This window comes from Podarcis raffonei, chromosome 1, assembly GCF_027172205.1.
Source record: "Podarcis raffonei isolate rPodRaf1 chromosome 1, rPodRaf1.pri, whole genome shotgun sequence".
Lineage (NCBI taxonomy): Eukaryota > Metazoa > Chordata > Lepidosauria > Squamata > Lacertidae > Podarcis > Podarcis raffonei.
Window position 1 is genome coordinate 117,736,886 of NC_070602.1, and position 26,174 is coordinate 117,763,059.

Sequence of the window (26,174 nt, forward strand, 5' to 3'; positions counted from 1 at the left end):
AAGCAAAGTTCTTAACCCGAGGTACTATTTCTGGGTTAGCGGAGTCTGTAACCTGAAGCGTATGTAACCCGAGGTACCGCTGTATGAGTAGTTCTGATTGATAGTCTTCAGAGATAATGATTATAGTGCTACCTCGGTTTACAAATTTAATCTGTTCCGGAAGTCGGTTCTTAAACCGAAACCGTTCTTAAACCGAGGCACACTTTCCCTAATGAGGCCTTCCGCCGCCGGTGCCCTTCCACCGTTTGGATTCCATTCTTTTCGCAAACCAGGACTCTACTTCCAGTTTTGCGGAGTTCTTAGACCGAATCGTTCATAAACAGGACTGTTCTTAAACTGAGATACCACTGTAAAAAAGGTAAAGGTAAAGGACCCCTGACAGTTAAGTCCAGGCGCAGATGACTCTGGGGTTGCGGCACTCAACTTGCTTTACAGGCCGAGGGAGCCAGCGTTTGTCTGCAGGCAGTTTTTCCAGGTCATGTGGTCAGCATGACTAACCTGCTTCTGGTGAAACCAGAGCAGCGCACAGAAACACTGTTTAGCTTCCCTCCGGAGCGGTATCTATTTATCTACTTGCACTTTTTGGCATGCTTTCGAACTGCTGTTGGCAGGAGCAGGGACCGAGCAATGGGAGCTCACACCGTTGCAGGGATTTGCACTGCCGACCTTCTGATCGGCAAGTCCAAGAGTGGTTTAGACCACAGTGCCACCCAAGTCCTGAGGTACCACTGTAGTCACTATAGTTGCCAGTATATATCCCTTACTAGTTTTCCTTGCATAGAATCAAATCCTGATGACATTGAACATTGAAAAATTCATTGAGTTAATAAAAATCTAGGTACAGTAATCTGGGCATATCAGGTTTGAGAACCTTGAGTTTTTTTCTCTCTGTGGTGCATCACTTATATCAGGTCTTCAGAAATATGGTAGCCAATCTCTGGTATCCAACTGGTAGCCAATTTAACTGCCAGTAGCTCTATTTTTAGTACCCAACTCACTAGGGTTTCCCCTCTGTACTATTAATTATTCTTACCGGTATATAGTTCAAAGTCCAAGGTCTTTGACCTATGGGTCTCAGATGTAGGTGATGAAATGCAGTGTCTTCTCTTGATTCAGGTATAGCTGGTCGGAGGGCATAGTTGATTTGTGTATTAGTGAATAGATAACGGAGGATAGTCGAAGTGTCTTTACAAGCAAGTATGAATAAGCTGTTGTGGGTAAATGATTATGTATGAACAAACACCAGACTAATACTGCCTGCCGCATCAAAAAAGGCAATGTTTTCCTTGGAAGAAGTCATGTTTATTAATGTTACAAGAATCTTCATGGGATAGGAGTGAAGACTGTATTTGAAAGGTGCTGACTTGAGGCAAATGATGGAGTTAAATCAGCCCAGCTGACTCATACATCAAGGTTTGGGGAGATCACTGTGCATTGGAGCATGGTTAGAACATGTACGAGACGTTTTCCTTAATGATTTACTCCTGTTGACTTGAGAAGGTTTCTCTTAAAAATGGAAGGAGGTTAGGTGAGAGGAGCTTTTTATCTGGATACAGTAAGGTATTTAAAAGCAGTTGAGACAGTATTGATCTTTTTATTGGTGCCTTGTGTTTCCATTGGCAGTGGGGATAATATATCAATGAAACGATATCCTGCTGACACCTTTATGAGCCAGTTTTGCTAATTCTTCTGATCTGCTTTCCCCCTTTAACTTGCTATTGTTGAACAGATTGAGGGAAATACTTTTTTATGATCCTTTGATTCCTGAGATGCTGCTGCTGCTGCTTGTATCTAGTATCAGTGCAAGGTATTTTGAAGTTTGGTAATTCAGCAGATGTCAAAGGCACCAACTAAAGACATGTTGCTAATGAAACAGTCACCTGGGGGCAACTAGACATGTTGGTGGCATTCTTACATGTTAGAATTCCAATCCCTGCAGAATTCTTTTAAAGTGGAGGGAAGAGATAGCAGTATTTGAAGCACAGAAAGGGTAGAGAGATTTCATGTTTACTGAACCCTCGGGCTTCCTGAGCACTTCTCCCTGACATTTCCTTCTGTCTGTCTGTCTGTCTGTCTACCTGTCTACCTGTCTACCTGGCCCAGGTCACCCAGTGAGCTTCATGGTCAAGTGGCAATTTGAACCCTGGTCCCCCACGTCCTAGTCCGACACTCGATAACCACTATACCACACTGGATTCCCTGTTGGGTATCCAAGATAGAAAATAATTCTATGGATAGGAAAACACTTTAGCTCACACCTGGAAATAATTTATCCAAAGGCAATGCCACATATTTCAGTTCTGGGTAGAAATTGAGAAAATGGTTCATTATGACGGTGCAGATCTCCATATTCACTCACTGATTTTAAAGAGAGGAGAAATTTACATGTCTTTTGGCACAGAAGCATGCAGAATGGAGAATTAATGCTGTAAACAAGAAGATTAGCCTGCTCTCTGGGTGTGTACATGCAGAGAAATGAAAAGAGCTAGCAAGGAAAGATACTACAACCTTGATTTTTATCAAGCCAAATTAGAACCAAATATTGATCATTTCAATGCAAGCTTCTATAGTCTTATTGACAGTGGGTAGTGATTAACTGCTGGTGTGTATGAAACATCTGTCGTTGCATTATATGAAACAAGTTTTTTATATTATACGACTCCTGAAATTGTACAACAGTGAAGACATGTGTAAGAGGATGAATGGGTGATATTTATAAAATTAAGCAGCTTGCTTGCCCAAAGTTGAAGTGCAATAAAATACACCTGATTGTTTTTGAACTTGTTCCCTGAGTGCTGCAAATTCAGTGGAAGGGTGGACTATAAATACTCTTAGTAGATAAATACGCCCCCCTTGTACTCATTTGGATAAAAGTCAAATTAAATTTCAGTATTTTTAGAAAGCAAAGATAAAACTTGGGCTTATTTCTTACAATTTTTCATGGCACAATCTTAGCACTGGTAGATGATATGGAAGCACAAGTCCATCCATTGGAAGAACATATATACTGTACTTTCCTTCTCTACATACCTGAGGCAATAAGACCTATCCCAGTACTTGTTATTCATGCTTTTCCTGAAACACGAAATGGCCCCCTTGGCCATTGGCGGCACAGCAATATCCAGCTATGCTTGTACTCTTAACAAAGATTACGGCAGTTCTGAGTTTATGTAAGCAGATGTATTCATTACTACAGGAACTTGATTATACTATTCAGGTTTTTTGAGAATACTTTAGAGCAGTCCAAGTTTAGTCATGAATCAAATTGAGGAGCTGTTTGATATTATTTGTAAGGTGTATAGTTCTGCAGTAGATAATAGTTCCTGTTATTCTTTTGTTCTGCATGGCTTTGGGCAGGCAACTGATACATCTTTAAACAAACAGAGCCTCTTGTAGCGTTTTAGTTAGATTCCTGAGCAACAGCACAAAGATTGGCTTGTAGATTTTATATAAACATAGCTTGCATTTACAAACTACTTCTGATGACCATGAAACACTAAATCTAAACTCCAAACATTTTGCTTTAAATGGGTTGTTGTAGCGTGAGCTGCCTTGATCGCAGATTCTAACAGCTCAGCTTAACTGGGTTGTTCTGTTGTTTTAGTCTGCTTGTCTGGATTTCAGATACAGTCGTACCTTGGATCCCGAATGCCTTGCAAGTCTAACATTTTGGCTCCTGAACGCTGCAAACCGGTGAGAGTTGCAGTGAGTGTTCCTGTTTGCAAACGTTCTTTGGAACCTGAACGTCTGACACAGCTTCCAATTGGCTGCAGGAGCTTCTTGCAGCCAATCAGAAACTGTGCTTTGGTTTCGAAACATTTTGGAAGTCGAACGGACTTGCAGAACGGGTTGCGAGGTACCACTGTACTTCAAATTTTAAAGACCTTGTGTAGAAATGGCTGGCTCTTCAGATGCTCATTTCTGTGCAAAAATTCATGGTTAGACAGTGCCTTTTATTTGTACCAACCAAAACGTAGATTAGGCTCTACTTGGTGCTATACAGATTTTTCAGCGAGAGCACTGGTCTGTTCCTCCCATTTTTGTAAATATAAAATGCAGCTGGACCGCCAAAACATACAGGAGTTTGGGTAGGCGGAAAACAAAAAAGAATTCACTAGTTTTAAAGTTGACAAAATCACAGATTACTTTTTAAAGATGTGTCAGGTAAAAAAGTAAATATATTACAATTATTCACTAGTTGAAGAGAGAAGGTAAGAATTAGAGTCTTATCTTCAGCAAAGTTCAGTATTCTCCAAGACATAGACAACGGAAAGAAAGTCAGGGTATTTGTGAAAAAAATCTGGGTAATGACTGGATTCTACATTTTCAGAAATGGATCAGCTATTTTTTTGTACGCCCTAGCAGCCTTTTGTGCACATTGTAACCTGTGTAGTACCTAATAGAGCCTAATCTAATTAAGTCTGCTATCTTTTCCTGTACTCCATCTTTAGACTGTGACTAATGCAGACACCATGGCTTCATTATCACAGCAGCTTTTTGACTATTTAACATCCAACTTAATGAAGAGCACTGGAGAACTTGAAAGATATCTCACTATGCTGTGACATTTTTCTTGGTTCAAATGAAGGTATTGCCTGATAGAGGATTTTAGATTATTTTCTCATGGAACAAAATGGCCTTTCTTCCTTTTCCCTTTTTTTCTTTTTCCTTTCTGAATAGTATGTGTTAATATTCTACAAACGGTCTGTGTTAGTATTGCAACTAGTAGAGAGCTGGTTCAAACTGGTCACTTTTCATACATCTGCCCTTTACTATTTCCTTTCTTTTTGTTGCATGTGTTGAAGTAGAACAAAAGGTTGTGCTGTTTTACTGTTTGGTGCTACAACTTGAAGGATGCGTAACGGGTCATTAGATTTTCAGTGTGTGTTAAGCATCTAAACTTAACATGCTTTGACTTAGCATGCTTTGAAAAGTGATTACAGGACTGAAATGCTGTCTCTTCCACACTGGAATGGACTAATAGGCAGTCTTTTGGATGGCAGTAAAAAGGAAAAAGCAGGCAATTTTGGTTTAGGAGGGCGATTATCCAGTGTTGACAGTGCAGTAGAAGAAAACACTGGTAGGGCACCCAATTTTCATCAGCTTACCCTAGCTACTGTTGAACTTTGCACCGTTGCCACATTCCGTATTTTTCGCACCATAGGGCGCACCGGACCATAGGGCGCACCCAGTTTTTAGGGGGGGAAATCAAGAAAAAAAATATTCCCCCCCCCAGCCCCAAAGAGCAGCGTACAGGCTGCACACAACCTCTCCCTGCCAGAGGGGTTGCGCGCAGCTATGGAACAAGCCAAGGCAGCGAGCAGGATGGATCCCGCTCGCTGTTTTGGCTTCCCCTTTAGCCCCGTGCAGCCTTTCCTTGCCGGGAGACGCTGCGCAGGGCTAAAGAAGCCATAGCCCCGTGCAGCCTCTCCTTGCGGAGGGGTTGCGTGCAGCTATGGAAGAAGGCAAGGCAGCGAGCGGGATGGATCCCGCTCGCTGTTTTGGCTTCCCCTTTAGCCCCGTGCAGCCTCTCCATCCCGGGAGACGCTGCGCAGGGCTAAAGAAGCCATAGCCCCGTGCAGCCTCGCGGCTATGGCACAAGCCTGCATTCGCTCCATAGGACGCACACACATTTCCCCTCAATTTTTGGAGGGGAAAAACTGCGTCCAATAGAGCGAAAAATACGGTATTTTAAATCCAGACAAGAATCTAAATTTATTGGTAAAAGCAAAAGTGTTTCTGATAAATAAAAGCTGTTCTGTTTTCAAGGGACAGTTAATTGTAATAATTTAACAAAAGCTACCAATATGACTGTGCCGTTATAGAAATCTTGAAATATGAGTTTCTAGTAAATGTATGAATCTGATGAAGTAGGCTGTTGACTACAAAAGCTTTTGTAACAGTTGGATATGCTAGTTAAGACAAAATTAAAAATAAATTCATATAAACTGCTTGTTTTCTTAACTAAACTTTACTGATTTAATAATGTAAAACGAAACATTTATAACCATGGAATATAAAATTGTTCTGTTTGACATATTTAAGAAATTTAAATCCATAAATGCCTTAGTTTAATACAAGCAAAATTTCAAATATATCTGGTTGGTTTCTACTTTCTTCTGTGAGTCTCGGTTTGTTGGAATTTAGTTGTCACCCAAACTTTCAGATTTTTCATCTGAGGCTTGGGCATCCACAGCAGGTATTTTGCTCTTTCCGCTGCACCTACTTCTATCTTTTTATTCTCTCAGCAAGGCAATAAGCTGCTTCCCCCCTAGTCAGTAACAGTGAATTGTGGGGAGAGGTGAAAAGGTAGACCAGGGGTCAGCAGACTTTTTCAGCAGGGGGCCGGTCCACTGTCCCTCAGACCTTGTGGGGGGCCAGACTATATTTTTTTGGGGGGGGATGAACGAATTCCTATGCCCCACAAATAAGCCAGAGATGCATTTTAAATAAAAGGACACATTCTACTCATGTAAAAACACACTGATTCCTGGACCATCCGTGGGCCGGATTTAGAAGGTGATTGGGCCAAATCTGGCTCCCTGGCCTTAATTTGCCTACCCATGAGGTAGACTATGAGGGAGGGGTCAGGCCAAAACGACAGAAGAAGCAAGATGTTGTCTTCCAGCATCTCCATCAAGAACAGAGGTTTCCAAAAGAAGGCAAGCAGCAATTCACAAACAATGAAAGCCCTGTACAGCATGTGTCTTATGAAGATCTCTAGGATTGATGTATATGTCAGAAAAGTAAATCTCTAATTACAATACTTATTCTTGGCTAAAGTTCGTGGTTAGCTAGGAGAGAGCTTAACCATAAGTTCAGATGGCACACTGGGTTCAGATGGCATTCTAAGCCAACCCTTCGCTCAGCACAGGGTTGAAGAAAGAAGCTGGCTTACAATGTGGTCTTGCGTACAATGTTGTGTGAACAAGAATCAGTGGCTACTAGTCAGGATAGCTGTTGCTATGACTTAATAATCATTTTTTACATTCATTTCAAGGCAATTTGCAAACATACCGTGAAACAGCTAAAATGTTATTTTAAAAATAGAAAAACAGTAACTAGAGAGAGGTTGAATGAATGCTTAAGGCAGGTTTTCATTCGGCTGGAAAAACAAAAATGTCTTCAGTTATAGAATCTTAGAATTGTAGAGTTGGAAGAGACCCCAAGGGTCATGTAGTTCAACACCCTGCAAGGCAGGAATCCTGGGTGGCCTCGAACCACCAACCTTATGGTTAAAAGCCAGACTCATTGTGCCACTGAGGGCTCCAAATTGTTTCTGGAAAGTACAGATATTGGGCACTTTTCATATCACAACAGCGATGCTTTCCCACAAAATGGGCAGTGCATCTGAGAGACTATGGAGTGGGCCTCTTCTTGTGACGTTAAGGTGAAATTCCTGTAGAATGCAATGACCTACTGGGAATATAAGGGATAAGAGGTTTTCTCAAGTAACCTGCTCCTGAGCTGTATAGAGCCTTTTAAGTTACTACCAAAACATTGACTTTGATGCAGTAGCACGTTGGCAGCCAGTGCAAATCTCACAAGGCAGCCCTGTTTAGGGAAGTTTTTAATGTCTGATGTTTTATTCTGTTGGGAGCCAGAGTGGCTGGGGAAACCCAGCAAGATGGGTAGAGTATTAATAAATTATTATTATTATTATTATTATTATTATTATTATTATTATTATTATTATTATTACTACTACTACTACTAGGTGTGTGCAGGTGGTAGTTTGCCCCCAGAAGCAATACAGAATGCATAACATAAACTTTGCAGCATTTTTGAGGCCTAGTGGCTTTGCTTATCTTCTGAAAAACATTGCTATTGAGCATAGCTATGCAGTTCTGTGTAATTTCTTTCCCAGCTTAGGATAGCATATATGGCAGGTATATCTTGGATTGTGCTCAAGATGGGCATCTATGCAGATGGAGCACCAGTGACTTTACTTGGAAGAAATATACACTTTTCTGAAGGAAGACTGTGTAACGTAGTACATGCGAGTCCAGCTATCTGCCCGTTCAGTGTGCAGAAATTCACTTATCTGAACGCAAAGAATTAGGCCTAGACCTTGCTATACAGCCCACTGGAAGTTGTCCAGTTCCTTACTTCCTAGCTTGTTTGTGCTTTGCTGGTCAGTGACAGCCATTTTCGGGCAGAAAACATGCAGGGAGGGAGCGAGATCAGGCAAAATAGAGAGCAGGAGAGATCAGACAAATCAGTTTTCCCTTTGTCTCTCTTTTGCTGGTTGGCTGCAGCCATTTTAGGAAGAAACCATGAAGGGAATGGGGACAGACATTGAGCAAATCCTGGATTAGATATATTCGCAAAAGACTCAGTGGAAATCATGGACTCGTTATGCGAACTTTCACCTAACAAACGATTTCCAGGGAGCACATTGTGTTCTGTAAGCGGGAACTGCATGTACTGATTTAAAATGTAGGAATTCTAAGATTGCACATGGTTGCAGTTACACATTCTATAACATATGAAATGTTTTCTTCTAGGTGCAATGGATGAGCTTCATAGCCTGGATCCAAGAAGGCAGGAATTGTTAGAGGCTAGATTCACAGGAGTCGTGAGTGGAAGCACTGGGAGTACAGGAAGCTGTAGTGTTGGAGCAAAGGTAAGTAGAAATATTAGCTGTACAACATAAAGTGCTCTTTTTCAACAGAGTGGTGCTGATCTACCTCAGCAAGTGTATTAAGCAAAATGTCACAATGAGGTACAAGAGAAAATGCTGAAGTTCATTCAATACCTGGAGCTCCTTTTAGCAGCATCTTCTGGAAGTAGTTGCACAAGCTATTGGCTACGCCAGAATCTCTAATTATGTTCACATGGTGACCAGAATATGCATGTAGGTGGTAGTTTCTGGAAACATAGACTCTGACACTATCTTAATATTATATAATTTCTAACTAGCTGTTTGAAACATAGTATGCCAAATAGTGTCTCTGTTTCTCAACAGGCCTCAACAAATAATGAGAGTTCTAATCACAGTTTTGGAAGCTTGGGATCTCTAAGTGACAAAGAATCAGAGGTATGAAGTAGTTAAACAACTAAACTGACACTTCTTATGTAAGATTGTTGTAACTCTTTTTCATACTTGTGTACATTAGGCCTCATTCTTGAAATGTGCATGCCCGTGAGATTTTCCTGAATGGTTCTACATTGAAGATCTGGAAAGAACCAATATTTTAGTGTTTGTGCAGGAAGATTATAAATGCTGTGCTGGTCATGTATGAGTAGATTTGGTTCTATTCAAATGGAAGGTTTGCTAACCACTTTTAGTTTTCTGTTGGATAACGCTATCTGAAATATTAGGATATTGTTAATAAAACACTTTTTTAGTTAATGCAGATCAATTATTCATCTTTAAATTCTTTCAGTGCATAGTGGCTTCCAGAATTACAGCTGCACTATTATGTGTGCAATTTTCGGTGATGGCTTCATTTCAAAGACTAATCAAATGTCTGTCTATTTTATTATGAGATTGGAGTTGATTGGTAATACCTTTTATTCCTAAGCTGTGACCCTTAAATAGGACTATATACTATTTAGCAGCTGTACTGCTAAAGGTTCCTTTCATTTCTTGGAATAGCTAATTCTGTACACCTCGGAATTTCTCCAGCTTGCGAACCTTTCCATAAATCTACGTGGAAATGACATGTAAAACTTCTGTTGGTGAAATTCAGCTGTACGTATGTAGACGCCTGCCCGTGTAACGGGAATTAACTGTCTTCTCCAACTCCCTGCAGCCTCCCTGGGTGCCTCCAAAGTCTACTCTTATGGGGCCCCAAACCCTCTAGAGCAGATGCTGAGGGCACATGGAGGACTGCAAGGAGGAGGACAAGAAGGTGAAGTCCCTGTTGTGTGAGCAGGTGTCTGTTCTGCTAATGCACAGACAACATTGGTGCGATGGCTTTTTTTCAGTCATACAAATAGCTGTTTCCTTCTGCCTATATATAACGTACCCAAAGAGTCCCTTCATCGAAGGCCCTGATCACTATGCCATCTCAAGTGAAGTGTAGCAGTGGCTATAAAAGACAGGGCCTTGTCAGTTCTGGTACCCTGATTATAGAACAGCCTCTGCAGAAAGATAATTGCCTGGCACCTTGCTTATGATCTTTGTGGCAACAGGTGAAGAACTTTTTATTCACCCAGGCCTGGTAAACTTTTGTTTTCAAAACAAACCATAGGGGCCATATCCAGTGTTGCAGCTCCACTGGCACAAGGGCTTGAGTGTGCACAATGGAACTTCCTGTTCTTCTCTTGTCCCCTCCAGCCTCACCCCCCTGCATTCTCAAAATCGGCTCCAGATGATTAACAGACCCTCCAAAGCACATTTGGGGGCACAAAGGGAAGAGAGAAAATGGAAATCCCATTGCTCCTGCAGAACCCTGCTGGTGCAGCATTAAATACAATCCTAGGTGTTTCAGTACATTTTCAGATAAACCTTTTCCCCCTGCTCTGTAAGCTGTTTTGTTCTGCCTCTGCTAAGAATTTATTTGTTTGTTTAATTGATCTTGGTTGGTTTTAATAACTCTATTTTTAATTTTTTTAATGTGTGCCTCAATTTCGTAAGCTGCCTAGATACGTTCGCTGGTATATTTGAGCTCTAAAACTTTATGTGTGCATTCTCTTTTTCTCAAGATTGTAAAAAAATATTTGACAATAGAGCTTCTGTTAGGATGTGGTTGTAGGGTTGTAATTTCAAAAAGACAACAGCTTTCTGATTACTTGTGATTTCTCCAAAGTACTTGACTGTAAAATGTAGGTTATGCCTGGGATTCAAAGAATGGTGCAGCTAGTTTCATTTGGGGTGGGGGTGAGGAGTGCGCTTTTTCAAGCAGCAGCCTTCTACGTTACATGGCAACTACGTCCGAAAAAAAGGGGTTTCTAAAAAGTCGAGGACCCATCACATCATATCAGCATAAGAATTCCCACTTGACACCTATAATCCCTTGTGCATGCCTAAAAGTAGATCTTTGCATCAAATTCTTCGCATGAATGTAAAACACACATTTAGAACGATAAGGTTTTTTTAAAAAAGCTTAACTCAGAAACAGGACAGACTTCATTTCTCCTTCACTTTGTCACTGTAGTTGTCAGTGCACCTAGCAATTCATCCAGTGCATACATTAGATTTGGCACAACAACTTCTAGCTTGAAATGGGCTTGCTTGTATTCAGGAGCGTTCCAAAATGATCGAAGGGTCATCTGTTTTCGATCACATTGTTGGATTGTGGTTGAAATGTGAAGAATTCAGAAAATGCTGTTTTGACTCAGAATTACTTAGCAGTACATTCCCCCCCCCAAAAGCTATACTTGGATTTCAGCTGTATATGGGAAATAGTAATGACTTCTGCCTACTGTTTTATGAGCAAATTGATTCCAGCACCTTTTGGCTTCTAACTTTTCTGTGTTAAACTGTGATTAAAATTTGCTGACTCTTTATATTACACCATGGGTTGTTTGATTGTGCTAACCCTATCCAGCAGCTTAACTTGGGTTATAGGCAACAAGCCACAATCTGAAGCCATGGTTTGTTGGCTCACAAACTTGCTTTGTTTTTTAACTATGGTTTGGTATTGTGTGCAAACTGAGTATCCTTTCTTAACAATCATTTTTTTGGCCTCTTCATCCCAGATGCTTGTTGAGCTATAAAGACATATAGAATAACTCATGATTTGTTAAACGATGGCTTAGCATTATGTGTAAACCTGGCCAATAAGGAAAATAATATTAATGTGTAATTGGGAAATTGCAGTTTGCTTTCTTTTGAAACTTAGTGGTGGTGGTTTGGAGCTTGTGTCCTAGGAAAGCATGTATTTACTGTAGCTTTGATCCAGAGTTATCCCATCTGTGAATGGAAATGTTCATTCTGTTCACCAAAGGGGTTGAGATCCTTTGAAGGCACAGGTTGGAGGAAGGCAAGGAGACTATTTTTTCCAATTCCCCCTTGCCACATGAACACTGCTCACCCAGTCCTCTGTAGCAGCTCTTGGGGGGTGTTGCTGCTGCTGCTGCTGCAAGAAGGAATAATTTTGCAAAAAACATCTCTCCCGCCCCAATTCCCTTATTCCACCTGGAGCATCTCATGAGTGGAGCTTTTTGTGTGGGAATTCTCAATCCAACTCGGTGCTCTTGTTTACATTTTTAAGAATACTTTTTAACACTACCTTGAATGTCAAATGAGAGTGTACAAAATTAATGGCTTGTATCAATTCCCACGCCCAACATACATAAGCACAAGGCATTTCACATCTTCACAGGGGTTGCTGTTGATCCCTCCATTCCATTCTGGAGGGTCTCCTATTTATTTCGGCGGGGGGCTGTTATGGCAGATGTAGGGGTTGCCTCGGAAAGGGAGTGTGTGCAGTAGGAAGGTCATGTGACAGTTCTTTAAACCTGAGCCAGTCTTTTCTTTAGCTCGTAGTTGTTACAGTCAGCTTGTAGAGATGTTTTCAATATTTATATGCAAGCAAATTAAAGAATAAAATAATATTAAAACAACCTGGTTTACTGGGCCGATAGAATGAAGTAGCTGCAGTAACTTGATGCGAGTAGGGATTTTGTACAATTCCTGAAAAAAAACATTTTATGTGTCACCTTGGAGATAAGTGAAGCTGCCTATTGGTTGAGCATCTCTTTTTAATGCACATTTGTGCGTAGAACTGTTGCTGGCTCCTTTTCTATGCATTAAACAGCATGATTTTGTGTCTGGCAGACTCCCGAGAAAAAACAGTTGGAACCTTCTAGAGGAAGAAAAAGGAAAGCAGAAAACCAGAGTGAAAGTAGTCAAGGTATGATATATATCATGTACAGCTGATTTTTTTTTAATTGAATCATCTAGTAACATTTCAACTTCTTAGGAAAGAAGTCCTCCCTTTTTGAACGTCACACGGTTGCTTTGCATTGTCAGCGGGCATCTAGCTGCACTGAGTAAAAATCCCACTAAAAGTTGAATTTGGCTTATGTGTAATTATGGTTTTCTGCTTGCCAAATTGTAGTCTCTAGCAGCACTTTACACAAATATGGCCCTAGGAGTTAGTTTCCTTCTTGAAAAGACAGGATGGAGTCAATTTTGTAGTTATGCTGTCTTCAGCTGAACAGTCATCCATTATGGTTGTTTTAAAGACCAGCATTCTTCCTTGTTGCTCTTTTCATTTCATATCATTTTCAGACTGTATGTCACTTTTCCACATTACTGATCTCGAAGCAGCTTACAACCTGTTGAAATGACAAAATATAGAACAAAAAACACTGTGCTGTTCTACACACATTCAGAAGATAATGAAAATTAACAAAATCCAAGAATCTACTTTACATATAATAATACATATAATATTCAACAAAATATTAGCAAACTCACCCTGTCAGTTGCAACAAATTAATAATTGCAAATATTGTTAACAAAGCAAACAGCATTTTTTAAAAAATAGTTTTATAAAAGTAACAAATTTCGCTTGATTTTGTCTTAGGGCTTTTCAAAGTAGTCTGGAAGGGACATGCTGCAAGTTTTATTTTGTCTTTTGACAGACACTCGAAGGATCAACGATTCTCTATGGATGTCAATAAATATACTATCTCAGTTTGGAGATGTGTTCACTCGAGAGCAAATAGAGTGTAATAGAAAAATGTTTTAAAGTTGAGGTGGTCTATTAGAATTTTTAAAAATAAACTAGCATTGGAATTGATAAATAGCACTCTGTATTGCTATGAAGATTTGGAACAAGAAATAATATCTGGTTGCTTCATTTGCTTATATTTGATTCAATTGCTGTCAGTAATTAGTTCTTCAATCCCTGTCCCATCATTCTAAAAGGCTCCCAGCCCTCCTTTGGAAGAGAGTGTGCTTGGTCCTGGATAAAATGCTATTTTTAAATTACATTTTCTTATCTTTGTAGACTTTTGTCCAGAGTACAAAAGTCAATGTGCTCAATACACATTGATACATGCACATGCAGAGTAAACATGGCTGCTTGTTTAACTTTGCAGATTTGATGCTTTTAAATTAAATTCAAAAATATCAGAAGTTGATTTGCATTGTTTAACCCATAGCACAAGCTTTGAAGTGTGTGTGGGTGCTTCACAGAAATGCTGCTAAACAGAAATTGTATAATAAACTTGTAAATAGCTTATTGTTCCTACTATCTGAAATAGAAGAGAAATGTATTTTAAGAGCAGTCCACAAATTAGCTTTAAGCAACTGTTTTGTTGGAGGACTTATTCTAGCTCTAGGGACTAATGTGTTACTTTATCAAACTTGTCTGAATGGGTTTTGCAGAGCCCTATTTTATTTTCGTTGGAAGAAATGGTAGCTGCTAGTTAAATAAAGAGGAGTGAAGGACCATCTTGTTTTATTGTTTAGATAAATAGGCATTCCTTTCATAAATGCATTAGAGATGTGCTAGAAGTGAGAATAGTTTGAGGGTTATAGTTGACACACAAACAGCCACACCTCCTAGTTCCTTCCTATACCTTCTTTTGGACTGCTGCTGTTGTGTCTTAGATTGCTATCTTGTCCATCTTCCCAAAATATATCAGGGTGACAGGCTCTGCTAGATGTTATTGGCATAATTTTGCACTTTACAGTGGCTTGGACCCAGACAATTTGCTGCCATCTCACAGAGAATGCTCTCCTGGAGTGTATGGTTGGTGGTGCTCCAATGCTTATTTTGGGGTGCACACCACTATTGCTAATTCATGGTTCAAATAATAATAATAAAAATCCATAGAATGACTGGTAGACATTTTGGAAAATGCTTTCTGTAAACTTCATTCCAAGCTATGGCCAAGTGGAAATTGCCGTCAGTAATGAATTTTCTATGGAAATAGGCATGAGACTAGTGCTCTGGAACAGTCTCATATTACTCTTCATGTGATAACTTTAGACAAATTTATGGCTTTTAAAGAATATTTTGGAGAGGGAAGAAAGCATTTCATGATAAAAGGAAGAAACACTACTTTTTAAAGCCAAAGCCTGTGTGGGTGAGAGACATTTTCGGTCCTTTTTTTCTGTACGTGGGAGATGGTCGTAATGACTTTGAAAGCTGTCTCAAAATTTCATAGGCCAGTATCAACAGCATCTTGCAAGTACAACTGATGATCCTATACTTGACTTACAAAGCAGTAAAAACTAATGTAGGCTGTGTGCATTGTTGCGAAGTGTAAGATGTTATCTATACCATATTTATATGTAGAGAGTGTTCAGAAAGTTGTCTGTCTTTTCCATTCCTTGGAGACGCATCAGAGTGTTTTGTGTGCGTTCAAAGAGCCATATGGCCACTTTATTTCAGTCGACTTTTGGTCAGGGGTGTTAAGGCACCAATGCACATGTTCTTAGCTTTAAACTTTTATCTTTCTGGAATTTGGGGTACCTTTATCTTCTAGATTTGTTTTCAAACTATGGTGATTGGTCTTTAAGGTCTTGCGCTGAGCCATCAGGATCAAGCAACTCAGAATAGTAAATGGATATAAGTTGCTGTGTTTCCTTGTTACTACAATGGTCATACAACTGCTCAAATGTCTTTTGCTGACTAAATCAGTCCTATTAATTATTCAGCCTGTGGAATTAGGATAAGAACACAGATAAGTAGGCTCTTACTTACAAATCCTCAGGCCGCAATCAATCTGCAACCATAAGGTGTTTAAAAGGCCTTGTTTACTGCAAAAAACCTAGTGTGGCTACCAGTGCGATCTTGTACATGTCAGCTCAGAAGTAAGTTCTATTGAGTTCACTAGGGCTTGGTTGGAGTTACATGGCTATAGGATTGTGGTCCTGATTATCCAGGATTCAGCAAACATTAGTCACGAATAAGTCTGCTGAAAACAATGGGACTTTTCAGTAGTAACTAAGTATAAATCTGGAGAAATAAGGTTGGTTCATATAGTCTTTGAAAAAGTGATTGTTTATAGACATTCCTAAAAGATTAATGTAAGGAAACAAAAGTACTTGCCAAACTAACGGGAATCTGTGAGAAGCTAAAATTAAACAATACCTTACAGCCTTCATATTGCACAGCAGAAATTATGCTTTTTTGTCTCTCTAATCTTTTTGATGATGATTTTTATTTTTTAGGGAAAAACATTGGTGCACGTGGGCACAAAATTAGTGACTATTTTGAAGTAAGTGCTATGATTCCCTATATTCTAGTTAAGCTGTTTCTGTTTCATACATCAAATGTAGCTTTTTCTGAGGGATATAAACTATTGTATTTGGTTGTTTATTTTTATTTTGTATATAAACATTTTTTATTTTCTTCATCCCAAAGTGCATAAGGTAACAAACATTTATTTAATCCCTTTTTGAATGCCCTCTCAAACTATCTGTATGTTGATTTATCTTGATGGGGAGAAGATGGTTATCACTAAACCTAGTGCAGGTCTTCTAAAACTGTGGTAAACTGAATAAAACGGGGTGCATTTTGACTTTTTTTTGTACTTAAACCATACAGTTCCAGCTAGAACAGGGGTCAGCAACCTTTTTCAGCCATGGGCCCGTCCGTCGTCCCTCAGACCATGTGGTGGGCCGGACTATATTTTGGGGAAAAAATAATAATTGAACGAATTCCTATGCCCTACACATAACCCAGAGATGCATTTTAAATAAGGACACATTCTACTTATGTAAAAACATGCTGATTCCTGGACCGTCCGCGGGCCGGATTGAGAAGGCATATGGCCGGATCCGGCCCCCGGGCCTTAGGTTGCCTACCCCTGAGCTAGAAGTTCCAGATAGTGTTGCTGTCCTTTCACCTCCCAGCATATGCCAATTGGAAATTTATACAAAGCTAAAAGAATATGGATTTTGTGACCCAGTCATGCTATTGCTAGTTTTCTTATATCGTTGCTTTTGTGAAAAAGCTTCAGACATATAGTCATAACTGGAGACTAATGGAACCTAGTAGGAAGTGTGACTCTATTACAATGTGCTTTTTAGCACAAATGAGCAAAAGGTGTCATCAGTAGAAAAACGGGCTGCTGCTAATATCCTCAGTTTTAGTACCATGTGCATAAATTGTCAGCAGCTTCCTGAATTTACATATTTAGTCTCGATGGCATTCTGCACTATTTAATAGATTTCTCAGTTATGGAAGAATTGCACAACCTTTCTACCGTTAAATTTTGCATGCCTTTCCTGTGACATTTGACAATCCCTGGTTTCCTAACTGTAATACTGTATGCATCTTCAACAGTTTAGTTTTTTGCTTTCAACTTAATTTACTTAGAATTTCACAAAATATCGAATTAAGCAAGTTAGGAAGCAAAAGCATTACCAAAGACTTTCACCCTCATTTGTGCTTGTTGCTAAGCTATGCTTGCTGGGGTAGCTTTTCCAGTGTAGTGTCCCTCAACAAGCTATTGCGTATGTATTCTATGTTAGCTGTTTCTAGAGGCCCTTGATATTTTAAAATGTTTTAAATATGTATTCATTTTATTTCAATAGTATTGTTCTATTACTTTGTTTGCTGCCCTGGGCTTCTTTCAGGAGGATGGATGGGGTACAAACTTAATAATGTACCAGCTGGAGATTGCTCCTGCAAAAATGAACGCCTTTGCCTTAAATCTAAAGTTATAATGGCAGTAATACTAAGTTTTGCTCAAGCATCAGTTAATGGGCAATTAGTTTTTAGACAGAAATAAAAATGAAGAATTGTTGAGTGTTGAATTGCTGTTGTGATAAACACGTTTGTCTCAACACACCCCATGCAAATCATTCTGAAGGGTATTGCATTTGATTACATAATCTGAATTTTGCTTAGTACATTTCTGTTAGAATATAATTGATTTGTTCTCTTTTTTCCAGTACCAAGGTGGAAATGGGTCTAGCCCAGTAAGAGGAATGCCTCCTGCGATTCGCTCTCCTCAAAATTCACATTCCGCCCCTTCTTCCGTAAGTTTACTCTGTATAATTATCAGCTTATGATTCAGAAATGTTCATGATAGTCAAAACTAATCTTGCAGAGGCAGTGGCTTGATAGATTCTTCCCTTAGAACAGGGAACGTTTGACCAGGACTGATGGAATTGGAAGTGCAACATGATCTGGAGAGCCACCGTTTCCCCAACCTTGCCTTAGAACACACACAAAAACACCAACAACCGATTTTATTATATTGTTACTTTTTGTTCGCCTCCCTATTGGTAGTATGCATGCATAGAAACCAGCAGTTGAGTCTTTCTGCTGGGCAGTGTGATAGGAGTGTTCTGTTTCTCCTTTGTGCATGTCCACATGTTGGGGGTGGGGTGTGGGGAGCCAGATCACAAATAACAGTGTAATGTTAGAAGTTATTAAATGGCCTTAATGGGGGATAGCCAATGATGCTCACGTGCTTGAGAAATGGATTTCTGTTTGCATGATGGGACTTACCCCTCAACTCTCAGATTTTTGTGGAGTGCAGGAGGTGTAGCATCTAGGAGAGGAAAAAGAAGTCCCATTGTGTGAGCAGACCTACCTGTATGTAGTTGAATGTTGCCAAATAAAATTAATCAAAGTGTTAAACTTCCATGATTTGTCAGTTCTTATGCTTGCACTTTTTGGAAATAATTGGCAAGAGCATTGAACGTGGGAACAGGTTCTTACTGTCGGGTTGCCATATTTCAAAAAGTGAAAATCTGGACACAAAAGTTGTTGAGCTTTTCTTAGTTTTGCCCAAAGTTATTGAGCTTCCCCACCCCCACCCCGGCAAAATCACAAAACAGAGGGGGGGAAATTCGGTGATTTCCACCCAGACACCGTATTCCAGTTATGTCCATGAAATTCTGGACGTATGGCAGCCCTGTCTTGCTGAGCACTGGGGTAGAATATTGCCAGAACATTTCCAGCCCCTCTCCTTATACGATCTGAAGAGAAACCAGAGTACTCCCCCCCCTCCTTATCTCCTTTGAAAAATATTGCCTATTAAATTTTTTAATGTGGAGAGGGATCTGCAGGTAGTCAACTGGGTTAATGATAATGCAGCTTGTAAAAAGGTGAAGGTCCAGTCTAGAATGGTAAAATAGATTTCGCACATCCAGTTGTACCCGGTTAGAGAAATGTGAGACATTTTTAAATCTCAAGTTACTATATCTCACTGAGGAGAATTTTCCCTCTCCCCCCGTTCCCGGTCCTGCTCCAGTACTGACAGAAGCTTCAGACTTTATCTTCTAGTAGCTGAGAAAATGGAAGCACTTCCAGTTAAATACCTCTGCACGTTTAATCTAATGAAGCAATGGTTTCTTCAGTGGGTCTGGATTACTCCCTTGGTATTTCTCCCTCAATTCTACTATAGGCAAAGAGCTAGCTCTTGGGAATCCCGTTGAATTAAAACAATTACATGAAGGTGGAAATGCTACAAAAGAAATGTTTTCCTCTTCTCCCCATCCTCTTGCTCCTTCTTGTAACTATATAGAATCCACAGGCATGTTCAGTTTACAGAAACAACCCCCCCCCCCCCATACAGGTTGGCTTTTTCTTTAAAATAGAGTGTTTCCTCCTAATTCTTTTTTTACTAAAAGATAATTGAGAGGGGTTTCAGTTATGCATATTTGGGAGATTGTCAGTCCTCTTTTTCCAAACATGTATTTCAAGACACTTCCCCCCACCCCCCATGGATTTTGGTTTGGGGTGTGTGGGGCACATCTTTCCAGGCAAAGATGCAGCGCTGCCATGAGCAATTTTCTTCCCCATACTTCTCCTAGGTGTCTGTGTCAGAGGTGGGAGAGAGCCGCCTTCTGCTGTGTCCCCACAAAATAGTAGGGAGAAGCAATTCATGCTTCTCCTTGGACTATTCTATTAAATTATTTCTTAGAAACCTCTAGGTAAGGTCTGCCATTGCTTAACTGTTCCCTTTCTGATGCAGCAGTTAGGGAGGCTGGTGTTTTTGTGTAGTGTTGCTTCAGAAATGAAGCGTTCGAATAGGGTTGCTATATCTTGAAGAGCAAAAAAGATGACAGCCTCAGCTCAGGTTGGTCACGACTGTGGCATGCAGAGCAGCTTGAGCCCAAGCCAACAGCCCTCCCAAAAAAACCCCCAGACATTTCCATTAAAATGTAAAAATTCACCCAGATGTGCATGCTGGCCCCACAAAAGAGAACATGTCCAGGTTTTCCCAGGTGTATGGAAATTCTAACCAGCCATTACCATCTAAAGGAAGAATATTCCCTGATCATTTGTGGGATGAAATATATTTTTCCACATACAGTGGTACCTCGGGTTACATATGCTTCAGGTTACATACACTTCAGGTTACAGACTCCGCTAACCCAGAAATATTACCTCAGGCTAAGAACTTTGCTTCAGGATGAGAACAGAAATCGTGCTCTGGCGGCGCGGCAGCAGCAGGAGGCCCCATTAGCTAAAGTGGTGCTTCAGGTTAAGAACGGACCTCCGGAATGGATTAAGTAACCCGAGGTACCACTGTACCCTGTCTCAGCTACAATCTAGTAGTTGATGCGTTGTTGCCTGTTAAAACAGCTTTACCAACGAAGTGTCTCCAAGCATTTTTTTTTTAGAAGAGCTGTTAATTTCCAAAGCTATAATTTGTAGTGAGAGTCTCTGAAATAATATTGTGCACCAAAAGTATTAGAAGATGCAGCAAAAGCCACCAGTGGCTCCCCTAATTGCCTTCCTCCCTATTGTCTGGAAAGTCTCTGCAGTTGCTGAGACAAGTAACCGGTTGCTAGAATTTGGATAGTGATACAGGACAAAAATGTTTCCATTAAGAATTAGCACATTTACAAACACAAGTCTCAAGTCTATTGAAAAATAAATTGGTAATACCTGAGGATCTGAACCTGTCCAATGCAAAAGGGGTGAGGTGTAAGATACAGAGGTCCCTTGGTTCTGTGCTGTCTCTCAGAGACCAATTTATGTTGCTGTATCCATGCAGTTGCCTTATATGATAGTCTTACTACCCCCTTAGAGACTGTTTGAAATGGTATTTTCTCTGAAGGTGCATGAAATGATTTCCCCCCGTTCATTATAAAATAAATAAATTGGGGACAGTTCTGACATTGGTGGCAGAGGCAAATGGTGACTTCGTAACATTCCCTGCAGACAATATTCTCATGTACCATGAGGAAGTTTCTGTCCTCTGAGATCTGAATAGTGTAGCTTTTAGTACTGGAGAATGAAGAGCCATGTGTGTTCCAATTGTAGGTACTTACTCCTTTTAGTAGAAGAAATAAATGGCTGGTTTTTATTCATGGTCTGGCTACCGTGGATTCCAAGCATTTCAGGTGTGGGGAGGGTGAAAGAGGACAATGTCTGACCAGGCAGTTTCCTTTATTTTAGCAATTTACTTCATTCTTATTTCTGCTTTACAGTTACATGTAAATCTTATATTTTATCCGTGCACATTTAGGTTCGACAGAATAGTCCTTCTCCTACTGCGTTATCTTTTGGGGACCACCCTGTTTCACAACCAAAGCAGTTGTCATTTAAAATTACTCAGGTGAGCACTCTGGATTGTAATTCTATGCTTAATGCTGAAAATACTTGAAGCCATTCTATTTCATTATTCTACACGCATACACATTAGTTCTGATTTGTAACTTAGAAAAGGTGGCGCGTAGTTAAAGCTAAACTTGAAGTGTTTGTTACAGTGAAAGATTGAGAGTAAATAGAAGCAAGCCATTCTTCGTCTCTATATTTTACTCCCATTCCCAGCATAACAACACGTGATGTTCCTTACAAAATATATATATATGGAGTACAGTTTCAGGATGGATGCTTTGGGATTTAAGGTCTCGAGATTCTGATAGATGGAAATGAAAACATCAACAAGAGTTATTATTATTAAAAATTTTATACCGCCCTTCGTAGATCTTAGGGCAGTTCACTACATAAAAATACAAGGTAAAAACCACAAAATACATAATAACAAGATTAAAATGGAAAAGCAGGGTGCAGGTAACTTTTATCAAGGCTGTGTAAAGTAAAGGTCCAGTCGTGGATGACTCTGGGGTTGTGTGCTTATCTTGCTCTATAGGCCTAGGGAGCTGGCCTTTGTCCGCAGACAGCTTCTGGGTCATGTAGCCAACATGACTAAGCTGCTTCTGGCGAAACCAGAGCAGCACACGGGAACGCCATTTACCTTCCCGCTGGAGCAGTACCTATTTATCTACTTGCACTTTGACATGCTTTCAAACTGCTAGGTTGGCAGGAGCTGGGACAGAGCAATGGGAACTCGCCCCGTTGCGGGGATTCGAACCGCCAACCTTCTGATCGGCAAGCCCTAGGCTCAGTGGTTTAGACCACAGCGCCACCCACATAAAAATAACAAACTAAAACTTCACAGGAATGTAAGCTGCGTTGTGCTGATTCAGACAATTTCTCCATTTAGTTGTGTTGTCCACACTGACTAGCAAGCAGCAGCTGTCGAGGCTTTTAGTTGGGATTCTTTCACAGCCGTCTCTGCCTGTGGAAGGGTTCGGTTTCTAGCTCCTCCAAAGTATGTGTTCTGCTACTGAACTGTAGTCCAATTGTACAGAGTTGGCTGACCTGGTGCCCTCTAGGTTTTGAACTCTAGCCCCCATCAACCAACCCCAGTCAGCAAGAGCAATAGGCAGGGAACATGGGAGTGTTGACATTTCCATTCCACCTTAAGGAGCAGACGTGTGGAATTGTTGCGTGTCACATGTCTGTTTACATTCCAGCACAGCTTGCTGGGAACTTCCGTTGTGTATAGCTTTTGCTTTTTCCCTGTACTCTCTGAGACGACGAGAGAGACGACATGTTTCTTTGTCCTGATTTATGATTAATAAATCTGTAGTTGTGGTATGCTTCTACAAGCCTCAAGCCTATTCTGTGTGTGCAGTTCGCTGTGCTGATAGTGTGTCCTGGCTTTGAAGCCCGGGTCGCTGATTTATGTCGGAGCAGCTGCCGATGGTCTTCGAAGCAGGAAGACTGGAAGGAGACGGCCCAGCTGGGGCTTGCCAGCTGGCCTCCCAGCCTTCTGCATTCCGACAGGGAGTTGTAGTTCAGAACACCTGGTGGGCACCACATTGGCTCTCTGTGTTGCAATTTAACAGATTCCCTTAGGTCCAGAATGCTTGTGAAGCAGCGGAAGTGTGTGCCAGGTGAGGTTTCTCACTATGGTTTTCTCTTTTAACTTGCAGGACTCAAAACAGAAAGGTGGCATAGCCATTTGTGCAACCTGGCATGACTGTGACCGGTGCTGCCCCTTCTCATTGCTCATTTCCTTCTTCTAAGAAAGGGAAGGATTTAGAGCTGCTGCTCTTCAGGCATCTGACAGTATTTACTATTTTGCCTAAGCTGAATAAGTTAGTGGTAAATTACCATATTTTTCGCTCTATAAGACACACTTTCCCCCTCCTAAAAAGTAAGGAGAAATGTGTGTGCATCTTATGGAGTGAATGCAGGCTGTGCAGCTATCGCTGAAGCCAGAACAGCAAGAGGGATTGCTGCACAGCGAAAGCAGCGATCCCTTTTGCTGTTCTGACTTCTGGGATAGCCGCGCGAAGCCTCTTCAGGGCAAAAGGAGAAACGCTCCCCCTTCCCTGAAGAGGCTTGGCTATGCCAGAAGCCAGAACAGCAAGAGGGATCGCTGCTTTCACTGCGCGGCAATCCCTCTTGCTGTTCTGGCTTCTGGGATTTAGAATACTTTTTTTTCTTCTTTTCCGCCTCCAAAAACTAGTCTTATGGTCTGGTGCATCTTATAGAACGAAAAATACGGTAAAAGGCTGCATTCTGATGGAACTTAGATGGAATTTGTTAAATGTTTGCTTTCCACTTCCCTACTTTTTTTTTTTTTTATGTAGACTGATCTCACAATGTTGAAATTAACTGCACTTGAAAGTAATAAAAACCAAGACCTGGAAAAGAAGGAAGGTCGTATAGACGATTTGCTCAGGGTAAGTATGATAACGGTAAGATTAAGAGAGAAATATAGGGTTACTTACACTGCTTTTAAAATGGCAAATTACTTGTATTGCATTTGACTTAAGCTATCAGAAAGACATATAAATGTATGCTTACCAACGTACTTATAATACTGTATCCTCCAAACTCTAGGAATCTTTTTTAGGGGGTGGGGGTGGACTGATACCATATTTTTAATACCTGGGGAAAGAGAAGGCACAGCTTTGGGTCTATGTGTATACAATTTATAATTGGCACTCCTCATTTCCTGTATTTGTGATTTGTTCAGGCTCAAAAAATCTTTAGGAAAAAAGCCCTAAGAACTCAGTGGTATAGAACTGAGCAAGGTGGGTGGGAGACATAGCTGTCAACTTTTTCCTTTTCTTGCGAGGAATCCTATTCGGAATAAGGGAATTTCCCTTTTAAAAAGGGAAACGTTGGCAGCTATGGTGGGAGATGATTAGGTTGGGAGGCGAACTGAGTAGCTGGAAAAGCAGAAGGAAAGAAGACACACAGAGAGATTTTAAGAAAGTTAGAATGTACCACCTCATTAGGTCACTTCCTGGTTCACACTTGAAAGCTATTTTAATGTCATCAAAGATGGAAAGGAGAGTTGCCCAAAGATATGAATGGAAAAGTGAAATATTTTAATATAGCTGGGATTTGGACACAAGTGTGTCACCCAGCCTAAGCTGGGGAGAACTCCAAAACAGGCCAATGAGGACTGAGCCTGGAATGCTGTTTGTGTGTGTGGAATGGATGGAGAATAAATGAGAAATGGAGATGGAGGATGAAATAGTGCAGCTGAGACCCTATTCCAGAAGCTTTCGGCCTTGCAGCATTTTATCGCAGGGCCCCACTGGTTACAAATACAATTTCATTTGATTCTTAGGCTAATTGTGACCTACGACGGCAAATAGACGAACAACAAAAGCTACTTGAAAAATACAAAGAAAGATTAAACAAATGCATTTCAATGAGCAAGAAGCTTTTGATTGAAAAAGTAAGTTGGATTTTTAAATATATTTTTTGTTCAGTATCCACAGTGAAGAATACTTTGTCATCCTAATCCTGTAAATCAGGTTAAACTGCAATGGCATGAGCTGCAGTTTGTGTCATTTCAGTAAAAACCCGATCCAGTCAGCAGTAAGGTGGGTCAGATACCTGTGTCCCCTTCTTACTGTAGCAGTGCAGGAAACTGCTTCTCTGGGTTGATTCCCACACAGCAAGAGAGAGGCACTGTGTAAGGTGGGGGCAGATGTAAGGATTTGTCTCATAGGTAGATCTTCCCTCCAGGATGAAATGAGGAGATGAATTAACGGACAAGAGGAGGTTGTTGTGGTCATATGTAAGAAGAGGTAGAAGAACTACTACCCTGATGGTGCTGTATTTAAACACAGAAATAGATCCCTAGGTCCTGGGATCAAATTCCAAGCTGGTATGAGGGAGAGTCATTATAAAATAGGCTTAATTGGGAACTATTTAGAAAACTAGAAGAGGTTTCCCCCCCCTTCTGATGCAAAGTGGAAATAGCACTTTTTCCTCGCCTCTGTTGAGAGTAGCAAACCTGTCCAGAATACAGTCTTTTTTTCAGGAACAGGAGCCTTTAATAAAGAATGCAGAAGGTTTCAGCTTTCAGCGCTCTCGTATTTGCCTTGCTTGATACCACAAGCACAAACCAGTAAGGCACTCGCAAAGATACGCAAGCAGCTGCATTCTGCTCGGCGTTAGCAATCTCAGCTGATGTGCTAACTGGGTGGGTGGTGAGCTGCGCCCCCCCCCCCCCCGTGCTGAGGAAAATGCAATACCCTCACAAAATGGAAGCCTAGAAGGAAGATATCTTGCATCCTTGCGCAACAAAATAAGCATCAGTGTTGCATTTCTTGTGGCAAAAATCCGTGGCTGAGAAGGAAGGGCTCTAAAACTAACTGGTGATATTTTTTATTTCCTTAGAGCACACAAGAAAAGCTGGCAAGCAGAGAGAAGAGTATGCAAGACAGATTACGCCTTGGGCATTTTACGACTGTTCGACATGGTGCATCGTTTACCGAACAGTGGACAGATGGCTTCGCATTTCAGAATCTTGTGAAGTTAGTCAATATTGTGTTTTTAAATTGTTCGTAATTACTAGCTCCAAGGAGTGGGTGTTTTTATGTAAAACTGCCGGCTTTGGGATTACTTTTTACACACATCATGGTATTCAGGCTTTTTAAAAAAAGAAGGGGGGGGGGAGAGAAAATCCCAGAATACAGTAGAGAATTGACTTAATCAGTTGTCTGTTGAATTTCTTACATTTGGTGATTTTGA

The 26,174-nt window shown here is 40.6% G+C and overlaps 1 protein-coding gene across 5 annotated transcripts in view; it reads left to right on the forward strand.

The window, feature by feature from the left end:
• TLK1 (tousled like kinase 1) overlaps positions 1 to 26,174 on the forward strand; it is a 67,675-nt gene that overhangs the window by 23,662 nt on the left and 17,839 nt on the right. For 3 of the 5 annotated variants that reach the window (XM_053359746.1, XM_053359760.1, XM_053359769.1), the window contains exons 2-11: positions 8,508 to 8,626; positions 8,969 to 9,040; positions 12,731 to 12,806; positions 15,431 to 15,469; positions 16,085 to 16,131; positions 17,813 to 17,899; positions 21,349 to 21,438; positions 23,768 to 23,860; positions 24,760 to 24,870; positions 25,821 to 25,957. In XM_053359746.1, the coding sequence (XP_053215721.1) occupies positions 8,508 to 8,626; positions 8,969 to 9,040; positions 12,731 to 12,806; positions 15,431 to 15,469; positions 16,085 to 16,131; positions 17,813 to 17,899; positions 21,349 to 21,438; positions 23,768 to 23,860; positions 24,760 to 24,870; positions 25,821 to 25,957 (871 nt within the window). Of the gene's footprint in view, positions 1 to 8,507; positions 8,627 to 8,968; positions 9,051 to 12,730; positions 12,807 to 15,430; positions 15,470 to 16,084; positions 16,132 to 17,812; positions 17,900 to 21,348; positions 21,439 to 23,767; positions 23,861 to 24,759; positions 24,871 to 25,820; positions 25,958 to 26,174 lie in introns of those variants that run through there. The other 2 variants (XM_053359752.1, XM_053359773.1) reach the window with 2 other exon arrangements.